The 12,830-nt window shown below is 38.2% G+C and overlaps 1 protein-coding gene across 1 annotated transcript; it reads left to right on the forward strand.

Moving 5' to 3' along the window:
* The first annotated feature begins 886 nt into the window (after positions 1-886).
* Positions 887-6,967, forward strand: LOC108678145. The gene is made up of 5 exons (XM_018166496.2): positions 887-1,820; positions 2,093-2,327; positions 2,637-2,789; positions 3,999-5,137; positions 5,552-6,967. The coding sequence occupies exons 1-5, from the start codon at positions 1,077-1,079 to the stop codon at positions 6,806-6,808; spliced, it is 3,528 nt and encodes a 1,175-aa protein (XP_018021985.1). The 5' UTR covers positions 887-1,076; the 3' UTR covers positions 6,809-6,967.
* The last annotated feature ends 5,863 nt before the right edge of the window (positions 6,968-12,830 follow it).

The raw sequence follows: 12,830 nt of genomic DNA on the forward strand, positions 1-12,830 counted from the left end.
TAACTAAAAACAATGTAGAAATAGAATGTTTTCCAAGCCACAACTTACATGATTTTCCTGCCATATTCCAATAATTTGAATACAGTTTGGGAAAGTTCAGCAAGTTAATGACTTAATGGCACCACAAATTCCCAAAAAGATCAGCACTTTCCTGCTTAGTTGGCAGCACTCAGCAGAGTAGCACGCAGACTTGCACGGTGCCAGGTGCACCACCTAAACAAAGCAGGGATGCGTACCATTTATACCAAACACGTTCAAAACATCTAGCACCAATTCTTTTTCATGACAATAACAGAAATTTATCATGACAGAAAGTATTGTGTAGTTCAAATATGTACAGAACATATTTGAAAGGCAACCATACGGTACACCTGGGCAATGGGCATTGAAGGGTTAATCCCTTTAGTCCCTTTACTCCCTTATAATTCTACTCTGCTGGGGTATAAGTAATAAGATAGATTTCCAGCTTACTGCTGAAATTTCAACAGGGACTTTTTAGACTTTGTTTTTTATTCATAAAATGATGAGAAGAACAGTAATGTATCATGGATAATGGATACATAATAGTATCCATGTATTATCTTGAAGTTATAGAATAAAATTCTGAAGCTGAATGGATGAATCGGAAATGATTTGGTTTCTAAAAAATCTGTGGTTTGCTGCCGTACATCAAATTACTGGCATGGAATATATCCACCTTTTAACTTGCAACTAAAACTTTTCCATCATTTTTGCAGCTGCAAGATAGCTAACCTTATCACCTCCTATCTTTGTGTTGATAAAACTTAACAATGAAGTGTACAAGTATTTAATAAAAGTGTTTAGTGTAAAAATTCTGTTATGTAAATATCTTCAAGTGATGTATTGATTTTATATTTCAGGATTTATTGCTTATCAACTGTTTATTTGAAATTTTCATGTTCTAATTTCTGAAATGTGTGAATTTGAATGCATCCAAGTAATTAGGTCTACCCATAGAATTTCTATCCATGAACTTGATGAGTAGTTGCCTGTAGTGGAGCTTGTTAAGTTTACAGCAGACTATTTAAGTCTTATGTTCATCATCTTAAACTACAATGAACGGCAGTCACGGCAGCAGCACAGCTGACAGCAGCTTTGGAATGACATCCAATTGTCTGACTACCTACAAAGAAACTCAGCGTATTAGTCCCCACATAACAGCACACAAGTCACTTGTTCCAATGACAACAATTCAGAGTTCTACTTTGCAATCTTCCTTGTTAAATTTGAGTGGCACACCTGCAAGTTCGTCCAATTCTGCATTGACGGCTGAGTTTCCAACTTATAAAGTAATGAGTGCTGGTATCAATAATGGAAATTCTAATATCCAAGAAATAAATCCATCTACAATTGCAAAAATATCACCTGCTGATTATGTGACAGTTGTTCAAAAAGAAAGGAGTCCCATTGCAAGAGTGATGAGCAGCTGTGTAAGAACTACCCTTACTAATCTGGCACGAGTCAACCCTGAAGATTTATCTACTACATCTGATGGTAAAGTAAATCCAACATCTTCTTCATCATCTGTTTCTGCAAATGAATATTCAATTAGCTTGAGTCCACACAAGATACAGCAGAATCTTTATACTTTGGCTGGACAAGTACCAGCATCATTTCTGCCGAATGTCCTGGACCGTAACGGTGCATTCTTCCGAGGAAGTGACTCGCCAAACTTGACTGGTCAACCTCAGGCAATTCTCGTTTCTGGGTTGGTGACATGTTCTGATGCAGGTATTGAGCACACTTCAAACCCAACAACCTTGTCTGCTCTTCCACCTTCATCAACTTTTGTGGGAGAGGTAAGAAAATAACAAGTTAAAAATATTTTTTACATTCATATTTAAAAATTTTTTAGGCAAGCCTATTTATTCAGGCTAAAAAATGCAATTATCCAAATTTTGATTTTGTTTATTAAGTTTTGTAATAGTAAGTATACTTGGATTAATTCATGGAACATCATTACCATGTTCTTTAATGATTTTTGTTCTGCTAAAACATTGTATTGTAGTAAAAAAAGGATTGTGTAGTTCCTTGGCTTCTATGTTAATTTTAAAACTAATAATTCTATCAGGTCCTGGGTTTGGTTAACGAGCATAGAATAAAAAAGGAAGAAGATGTTATGTCTGTAAGGCCAGCAGCTGTAGTGCAGCAACAGCTCATGTCAATGCCTCAGCAAAATGTGACAGCATCACAGCAACACAGGGACCTTGTGAGACAAGCCTTACAAGCAGCTGTTGAAAATGGAGCACCCAAAACTAATGAACAAGAGCTCATAGAGTACAGCTATTCTGCTGGAGATATCCAAGGTGAAAAATTAGGTCTAACCTCTCCCTAAACATAAGGGTTAATTCTAGTTGGCTATGGAAAATGGCTAAATCAGCTTAATTCTTGTGATATTTTGATTGATTTGACTCAATTCAAGATGATCAAATTCTTTATATGTAATTTTAGGATAGTAATATATGCATAATTGGTGATAAGTATTCATAAATAATTACTAACACAGTCAATTCCTGTTGTCCAGTGCTGGTTTGTACTTTCTAATTGCATTCTTTAAATCCTTAATGAGCTTTGTGTGCAAGATTTTTCTTTGAACTTCTATGCCATTTTTTTAGATCTTTTGATGCTGAACCTTGCCAATGGCACATCCAGCATCCAGCAAGGTTTACGTCAAAGCAGCAACACTGCAAGCAACAGCTTCCATGTATCACACCTGAGCAGTGCTGTGTCTTCACCCACATCTGCTAGCAACGTTACAACCATTGCTGGTAACTGCCATCAATTTTCACTACATCAACTACCAACTGCACCCCTTAAAAGTGTTGAAAACAATCACATATTCATATAGCATTGTGCAGTTGCCACAGTCATGTATTCATATTGCATAAACTGGTTGTTCCATTTTAAAATATTTTCTCTTTTTATAATAATATTTTTTAAATTAAGAGATGCAAAAGAACTGGATTGTAAACAATTTAAATTTTACATGCACCAATATTTTTATGTGTCATCCACACATGTGACTTTAAGGAAAAGTTGCTTAAAAACCATTGTACCAAAAATGTCTTCTGGCACTTGAAAACACCACAAAGTCTATTTATTTATGCAGACTTCTCTTTTGGGCAATGTCATTGGGGAATTTGACACATTAATGGATGAAGGTTGTTTATTTTGCTCTTCTAGATTGCATTTTCTTCTAGAGCATCAAGGGAAATGCAAGTTGATAGATTTGAAAAGATACATTATTCTGATTGTTCCTACCATTTGAATTTTGCTTCTTGAAACTATTTATGGTTAAAATAAACTGTTTAAAGTCCAAAATGCAATTGACCTGGACATAAGCAATAAATGTGAGAACAGTTGTTTCCCAGGCATTATGAAAATTTGCAAGACATTCAAACCTTGCATAATGTAATGCTATAAGACTTTCTCTTGAAGTATTACAGAAAACAAGATATTTCACTATGATGCAATACAAAACAAGTCTTGCTGAAACCCTGGATTAAGGATTAACAAGTTTAACCCTTGATTATTAATAGACAGGCAGATTTGGCTAGAAAACTTACAATTTGGCCCATAAACTAATCTATTGAAGCATTCGGGGCTTGGTGCTAGTCAACTTCTGCCTCAGGGAACTTCAGAAGCCTAGTTTGATGTAGTAAACTTTACCAAGAAATGCATGTATTCTGTGATAAAAACTAAAATGAAGGCTAAATTGTGGATCAATTTTAAATATACAGGATTAATTTTTGACATTTCTCTGTAACTCTTGTTTATCTCCATTACTTTGATATAATTTGTATGCACTAGGTCTTCCATTTAGTAATTTTCATATATTGATGTGGTGCACTATTGATTGTTTTCAGTATTTATTATGTGCATATAATTACACCTGCACTTCTGTTACGGCAGATTCCATTTTTGTATAGTACCACAGTATGCACGGTCTCATCATATTCATGCCCCTCTCTCTGCAGGTCTTAACATGATAGACGCTACGACGGGTGCGTCAGTGATAATGATGCCTACAAGCTGTTCGTCTCACTCGCATTCAGATCTTCTCACGAGCAGCAGTGGCGGCGGCAGCCTTTTAACGAGCGACCTTGCGAGCCATCCCAGTCATTTTATTCAGGCCAATGTTGACGGCGCCTCTTCCATCATCATGGCCACTGCCAACTCATCCTCCAATCACGTAGATGCTCTAATTGCTCCTGGCACTATTTTTGGCTCTGTTAACTTAATGGAAATAAATTCACAAAATGGCGTCAATGTTCAAACGTTGAATAATTTAAATGTTGGAGAAAGTTTAGCTAATAGTGCAAGAAGCTCCTTATCGTCTTCAGGCGGCGGCAGTCCGTCCAAAAACAGGAGAAATAAAAGCACAAAGATGTCCGAAACTGATTTAAGCTTGAAACGAATGAAGCTCGCGCAAGTCATGAGGGAAAAACGCGCCAGTGAGACTGAAGATCAGAAGAAGAAACGGAGGTTAAGAGAAGCTGAGAGAATGCGACGAAGGAGAGCCATGGAAAGTGAAGAACAGAAAGCCCAAAGACGATTGGAGGCAGCTGAGCGAGCGAGGCTACGACGAGCAACAATGAACGAGACTGATCGTATTTTGGACCGCAGAAAAGCGGCAGAAAGAATGCGACAGCGACGCCTAAACGAAGGCGAGACTCAAAAACAAATTCGCAGGATGCGTGCCGCCGAGCGCATGCGCAAAAGAAGGGCCGAGGAAACTCCCGAACAAAGGTCTTTCAGGAGGCGCAGTCTTGCCAACATGATGCGGACGCGTCGGCACAAGAAGCAACGAGAAGCTGTGTCCAACTGCTCGGCCAGCAACAGCCTTTCTGATGACACATACAAGAACGACTTGATACCCGTGCGGCACTTGGAGGATTTGTCAGCGGACCTTGAGGAAGTGAAGGCTCAGGATCTGTCGAGTACAATGCACCTTGACTCTCAAGTTCCCATGCACTCTCCTGGACTCCTGCTGAAAGATGATGATGACCATAGAGTCGATTATAATGATGTGCTCATGATGAATTCCAAGTATGGTGGAGACCCACGTGATCGTAAGCTCATTGTTATGGACGGCACTGATTCATCAAAACTTTCGGTGAGTTAAATTTGTGATGAAGTATTGTTTACATTTGTCAATTTTTTAATGCTTGCTGCCAAAGATTTTTGATAGTAATACCCGTGTACTATGAACAATTTTTGTGTGATTAATAGCAATTTTCTACTCGTATGATGGTACAGTAGGTATGAAACATGAATTTATCCGAATTGAAGATCAGCTTAAAATGTAGGTCTGTAAATGGTCACTAGCAAAAAAATAGTACAAATGTCACTGCAATTCCAGCATACATGCCTCCATTACATAACAAAGCACCTGATCACTTCTGATATTGTATTCTTCTTCTTATACTTTTACTCTACTCAATTGTGCGTGCCTTCATTTTATGACCAAGACACTCATCTCAGTCTAGATTTAATTTTTCAAATTAATTTCAAAACTTATATTTTTCAGAATTGTGAGTCTCATTTGTTGCCACTCGGGCTGACGACAACGAATTCCGTCTCTGTGGCAAACGGCCTACAAAGAAGAATCCCTGCCACAACCAGCCCTGGCAACGATGCTCCGCACTTCTCCTCCCGTGTCGAGTATGCAGACACTTCCTTCCGCACTTCATCGCCCCAAATCTCGTCAGTTGTATTACCTCAATATTCGAGACTTACGCACAGCAATGCTCCTTCATCGCCAGTTCCTTCTTCTTCTCCTGAATCATTAAGCCATCACATTAGCTTGACATCCCTTCAGCACTCCCAGGACCGGTTATACTCTGCATCAACAGTCTTTCCTACTGCAACATCTTCGATTTCCTCGCACGTTCCTGTCTTGCGGAGCGTGAGTTCTTCCGGGTCTGGAATTTTATATGCACAAAAAAGCTCACACGCGTCCAGCAACGTTTCCACTAACATTGTTTATACTCAAGGATGTCTACCGGCAATACTCAGTTCTTCTCAATTTGATGAGGCTGAGAATTTATCCAATACTGTCACTGAACTGACCCCAGTTGATAGCTCAGTGCAGGACACGGATCTTGGATCATCGAGATGTATTCCTGCCAGTATATTATCAAGCAGTGCGATAATAATGAATGAAAGTAACGGCTCTGGAAATAATTCTCTTATCAGTACGGGTAACACTAACAATGTCTCTACCTCAGTATTCAACAGCCGTTCTATTCTAAAGCTGCAGAATTCATCATCCCCGACTTCTTCTTCAACGTTCAATGTTACGAATTATTGTGTCCATGATGATCTCGGGAATTCAGATGGTTCTCCTGACACGTCGTTGCGTCAGTACCAACTGAAGAGTAGCATTACTTCGCCTGTCGTGATGTTAGCTTCATCTCGTTCATCGCCAGGACGAACGATGCCTCAGAGAGTTAATTCCTCCAAGATAAATATTTCAAGTACGCCGATCTCAGGTCATGAGCTTCGAAACTCAGACTTTGCACGCAGCCATTCTGATCTCACAGTTAATACGGCGGCGTCCACCACCGCCAATTACAGCAGCACCAGAAACATGAACCGCGTCACGAACGCTTCTTATGCCAACAGCAATACAACTTCAGTTTATTCCTCAACTGCTAATAACTCGTCCTCTTCAACGGGAGATCCGACCACAACTGGCCATTCTTCTGTAATTAGTTCTCCCTCTACACTCACCACGATCGTCCTCAATCAATCCGTGCCAAGTCAGCGAAGTCTTGCTAGCTAACATGCGTTATTCCTCCTGTATGTATGTAAATGAATTATTTGTATGTTTATTAATTACTATCTATTCCTTGATTTTCTTGGCAATATTTACAAGAAGTAGTGTTTTATTATTGCACGTTTGTTCCTGTATAAAAAAATTGTTATATATTTTATTCGATTCTTGGACTTTTCATCGCCCTTAGTGAGAAAATCTTCCTTGCTCCGTATTTATAAAAGTATCAACACTATTATGGTATCGATTTGCAACCTCGTCTTGAGTGTTATGCTGAAAATGTGTCACGATTATACCGATTTGTATCATTAGTTTGGATTCAGTTACCGCTTCCCTTCATGTATTTCATTTAGCTAATGTGATTTCATCCGATGTTAAATATGTGAACGTGATTGTAAAACAGGTACTTGTTACATGTGCTCATGATGAGAACTTCTTAGAAGCGATAAAGTTAAAAATAAGGAAGCCTTTGTTGGTTGTCATTTGTATGAATCTCAGCAGAGTCGTGCTGTGTTCAACGTGACGTGCGGTGTTCAACGTGACGTGCGGTGTTCAACGTGACGTGCGGTGTTCAACGTGACGTGCGGTGTTCAACGTGACGTGCTGTGTTCAACGTGACGTGCGGTGGCGTTTCTATTGACATTAAATCTTGTAACTTGAATAAGAAATTGTGAGTTAAAACTCTTGCTGAATATAAATGATGGCTAAAAATTTTTTAATTATTGTTCTGAGATGAACTGCACATTATTGTGGCTATCTATGAGACGAGTACAATTTATCCCAATGTTTCGTATTAATTCTTATCACTAAGGTACTTTTATTTTATTTTAGCTGCAAGTTTGGAAAACTTCACACATTTAATATTAAATGTCATTACCGAGTGCAATGGGCATTAATAGTGCTACCTAGTTGCTATACATTGCTTCATAATTTAATCATAATAACGATTGTGATCTGGTTAAAGTAGATATAAACCATTACTATGTTGTTAAGACTGAAAAGACAACAAGGCTTATGTCTTTTCTATTGGCTTGTCAATCATCTAGAAGTAGTAATGATAATTATAACGATCTCACACCATCTCAAGTTCAACATGATCAAGCTTTTCTCTGGTTATAAACAGCAACTTTTATTATTGCTCCGGCAATATTTTATTTTTTGTTAATAATCGTACAATTTTTTCGAGTCTTTGAATTTTATTTATATTTTAATTCGACTTGGCGGGAAACCTAAATTATGCATGAAGTTTTCTTACAGAAAAAATTCTTTACTGTCGTTTGTTAGATTGTAACTCATATGTGTGCTATATGTTGATTGCAATAGCTTATCAAGATGTTTGATCCAATTATCAGCTAGTTTATAAGCTAATGTGCTTAATCAACCTCTCTCATAGTGAGCGTTGAACAATTGTGTCTGATAGTGGTTTTACACCTTCAGTTTGGCATCTCGTATGTTATTTGTTTTTGTGAAAATCAAATAGCGAAAAGAACTGTATTTACATGCCGTTATATATAATTTGTGTTTGCAATAACCGCATATTAACACTGCTACTGAAATTTCAGGATGAAGTAACCCAGTTTGATTAAGTTGGATATAATAAGAATAGCTCTTATCTGTTGAAAGCCGACATGAACTTGTATAGATAATTATTTATTACTGCCAACAGCCCTGGTGTTAAGGTTTTAATTTGTTATTTTGCAGCTTGTAGCGCTGAGCCCTCGCTCTATTCTGAAGATTCGGACTTCGAATACAATTCTATTTCAGGGAATGCAATTCTATTCCAGCAAATGCAATTATATTCTAGGGAGTATTATTCCATTCCTCGAAATATAATTCTATATCAGGGAATACAAGTCTTATTCAACGCTGCTGGAACGTTTAATTTCTGAATGACTTTTATGCAAATAATTATTTGATGAATAATAATAGTTTATAGTTAATAATAATTATTAGTTTACTGACTTTTTAATGGAATTGAAAAAAAAATTGCGAGAAGAGTTGGAGTAGCCCTTGCGAAATCCGGTTATTTAATACAAGGTACGTCGTCATTTTGTAGACAACTCGAAAACCAATTGCTTAGACTAGAGTGATGATGTTTGAAAAAATGTTCACCTGCGTTTTTCAGCCCCTCAGGGGGGACTTCTGACGCGTGTCTGTGCTCGTCAGAAGTCCTATGGGATTTCGCGTTCCTAGGGGGATTGTTCCTGAGCGCCCCACCGCTGAGCTCGCGGTGTCTGACCGTTGGTCTCAGTTGTGGGGTTAAGTTATTATGTTGGTAGGATTCCTTACATTTCCCTTCTCTGTCTCTCTCGTGCGGGCGGCCGACGTCCCGTGTATAAGCGACCTCTTGTTCGAGTGTCTTCGTTTCTGTTGCTTTTCACCTGTCCCTCCTTGTCACTTCGTCTCTTAGAGATGCTAACGCTGCTTCTTTCGAGCCAGCTTCAGCGGGCTGGACAACTGAGACCTTCCGCCCCTTGTGGGTGATGAATAATTGAGACCTTCCACCTCTATAGTGATGTTCATCTTGACTTTCGGTGCGAGATAGCTAAATAGCTGAAGCGCTAGTAAACATTTGGCCGCTAAACTAACTAACTGCGTTTTTCAGATTAAATATAAAGTTATATCGATTTTTAGTGCGAGCAGCAGTTAAACATTAAGTACCAGATGAAATACAAGTATTTCTGAAATCTTTGTTTCTGCCCTTCATCTGGGAGCGCAGCCGTGGGTAACAAAATTGACCCGTAAACAGGCCCTGGGCCCAACGCCAACCATCAGCATGCAATATATACACATAGCCTCAGATCAATGAGCTGTAGGTAACTCCGGCTAACAGTAAATCCACTTTGCACAACACAGCCACTGCTTCACAGCGCCGGAGCGCAACAGGCGGCGCAGGTTAGGTAAGATTAGGTTACGTTACGTTAGGAGTAGCTGTTGCGGTAAACCTGTTGCGCTCCGGTCAGCTGTGCTCCGGCCTGTGGCTGAACGGCGCTGTTGTAGTGGGGGCTTTGTGTCAAAAGCCGTGGAGATGCCCGGCTGCGTTACGCTCGGGAAGGTATGTGAATCGCACTGTGGACTTGGGCTATGCTAACCTCTAGCTATCCACCCCTTCATCTAATGCATTTTTAGACACTTGCTCAGTACGACACATCAAAACTATACTGCGTTTAGAGTTGTTCTGACTGGGAATCTATTCTTTTTGCAAGACAATCTGCTTCGAGTCCATTACCGGAGGTCGAAGAATATTGCACTGTTTTGCCAAAGTAACGCTAATGCCGCAAGACTCCGTCAAACTTGGCAATTCATTTGGAAATAATACTCAAGTTTCGTATCTTCTAATCTAAATAAATGAAAACAAAGACTCGGTATACTTAACACTTTGGGCATTACCTGGGATCTCCTGCATTGAATTTCTGCGACGCTAAAAGCATAATGCTGCTTCAAACAATTGATTCCAAATAATTGCTTATAAATCAAATGCGTGAAAAATGTTCTCAATCGCTCAGGTTATTCTTCTTTTTTTTTTCAAATCATTTTTTGTGTGTTCAACTGTTGATAGTCGAAAGTTATTTGCTGAAGTGAAAACAGCTGACTATGCCCATGTAAATACAGTATTTTGTCAATTTTATACATGTCCAATTCAGTAGCACCGTATTCAAGTTATTGCATAAGCAGATATCTTGATGAAAGGGGTAGGAAAGCCTAATTAAGTTTAAATTTTCAACCTTTTCGGATTCAGTGCCTTGCTCCTGTTTCTGTTAGAAAAGTTGGATCCCGTAAATCGTAATCGGTTTATTCTCGAATTCTTCTGCTAACCTACAAACGTTCAGTTTGCACTTAGCATATCAGCCAATGGTGGCTCCCGGCTGATTGCTGAACACTTGCTATTGCTACAAAGATTGTTAGATTCTATTGAAAACTTTACAACTGAATTATAATCAGTTTTAGAGATTGTCAATTAGTCAGGTTAGTACATAAACTTGGGAAAATTTTAATTTTTATTGTCATTCAAGGTCAGTCTGTGAAATCGAATCCTACCTAAATAGAATGACAAACATTGCTCTTGAACAGGATTTGCATTTTCACAGGATTGACAGGACTGTCAGGAAGATCATAGCATAAGATGGGGACAGTGATGGCTGACGGTCTGCAGCGTCTCCATTACATTACACAGGATTGGATATCTACTCATCTACTTATTGTTAAAATATTGTGGGTAGGGTAAACGCGGTATATTCCGACATCGTAGGTAATTCCGTCACTTCTCTAGTTTTTCCTTTATATTAAGCTTTGTTTTAGTTCCATGCGTTCATTGATGGTTGAAATGGTGACGTCATACATTTGCGTGTCAAAATACCTGTCTCTTATACACATCTAGATGTGTATAAGAGACAGCGGTAAAGCAATGCGGATTGCGGAAGTTGAAAATTTTATGAAATGACATGTTTGCGAAGTGCAAACCGCGATTTTTTAATCAAACAAAAATTTATGACATTCGAGCCGCGAGATTTCATACCTACTGAAATGATATTAGAGCCGCGATATTTCAGACAAAAATAGGACTTTTCCAGACTAGCTGCCAAGTAGATATATTCCACGTCCATGCCTGAGTTACAGTCTCAGTCTGTTGCATGCTCTCCAAATTTCATTTATATAGGCCTATACGGTATACCTAGACCTTTCTTGCCATTTTTGGAATTGCAAGATTCCTGTTAGATATCATAAATTTATCTTGTATCTAATTGATAAAAAAGTCCAATCAGGCTGCAAAATTCCAATTTCATTAAAAATAGGCTATTTCATGTTAGAGCTGTAATATGTTGCCAGGGGGCAGGGTGCAGAGGGTAGATGCAGCGTCGCCAATATATGGGTTTTTAAGCCCTAAGCATTGCCGGGTAATTTTAAGATGCGTTGCCAGGTAATTTTTAATGAAAAGCCATTTACGCTGAGTAATGAAAAACTATTTACAAGCCACGAACTTATTTACAAGGTTGCATGCAAGTGTTACCCCAAATAACTAATTTTACCCTAAAAACAGTCCAATTGTACAGCAAGTGTTAACTGAACATGTGATAATGCAGTCTGACAGCTCTAATGTGACCGCAACTACATAATCGCAAACTTTATGTTTACATTTTTTGGCGGGAACTCATCGCAACTGATTTCCGGACAAGCTTCACTGCATCCTGATCCATCCAACATACCGGAAACCTTAATTTTTTTTAAATAGTTGGCCAAAGACTGACAAATATATTAAATGCAAGAATTTCAATCTAAATGTGTCGGCAAGATCTTCTGAAGGCATAAATTTTGCTAGTGAAGCGTCGCCAAAGATCTTGCAATATTCATCCACTCTCTGCACAGTGGATTATGTTGGTAATAAGTGGGACTTTTTCCATTTCCAATATAGTTAAGAGTCTTAAATAAAAATAAAGAGTGAAATGTCCAATTATAATATTAAGGCAGCTCCTAGCTCTCTAGAGTCTAGTGAGTCTAGTCTATATTTAGATTCAGCACAACACTTTAAACTTTAGTTGGCAAAAATGAATTGTCAATATAAAGAATGATGTCATACAATTGAAGAACATACAAAATTAGAAATTTACTAATTAATTCTAGAATTGTGTGGCTATAAAGTGAAATAGTTTTGAAAACTTTGGGATCTTACAGCTTGATTTGATTGTACACTTAAGTTAACAATTAGATATAAGTTTGTTCAGCTAGTGCCTAGTGGGAAATTGGAAGTTGAAACCTTGGGCTCCAAAAATGGGATAGCTATTTTCATCCTCCTAGCTTGTAAAGTACCAAGATGTACTCTTTGCCTGTGCTTCTGCTAGGCTGGGCAGAGTGGGCACCTACAGAACCTGAAACAAATTTATAAATAAAAAATCAAAATTTAATAATGCTTTATTTAAAGAATCAACGAATGAGCTAGATGTAGATTCTGAAATAAAGTCTGTACAATTGAACTATCTAACTTTTTTTTCGAAGTACAGTAATCCATTTTTGAACAAATTATTATTTATTATAG

This window comes from Hyalella azteca, unplaced genomic scaffold (assembly GCF_000764305.2).
Source record: "Hyalella azteca isolate HAZT.00-mixed unplaced genomic scaffold, Hazt_2.0.2 contig15826, whole genome shotgun sequence".
Classification (NCBI taxonomy): Eukaryota; Metazoa; Arthropoda; class Malacostraca; order Amphipoda; family Hyalellidae; genus Hyalella; species Hyalella azteca.

What these genes read in the sequence shown, in the direction of transcription:
- LOC108678145 (XM_018166496.2), top strand. Translation starts at nt 1,077, where the DNA reads ATGAACGGCAGTCACGGCAGCAGCACAGCTGACAGCAGCTTTGGAATG. An exon ending in CATCAACTTTTGTGGGAGAG is followed by an intron (nt 1,821 to 2,092) that starts GTAAGAAAATAA and finishes TAATTCTATCAG; the next exon opens with GTCCTGGGTTTGGTTAACGA. An exon ending in TTCTGCTGGAGATATCCAAG is followed by an intron (nt 2,328 to 2,636) that starts GTGAAAAATTAG and finishes CCATTTTTTTAG; the next exon opens with ATCTTTTGATGCTGAACCTT.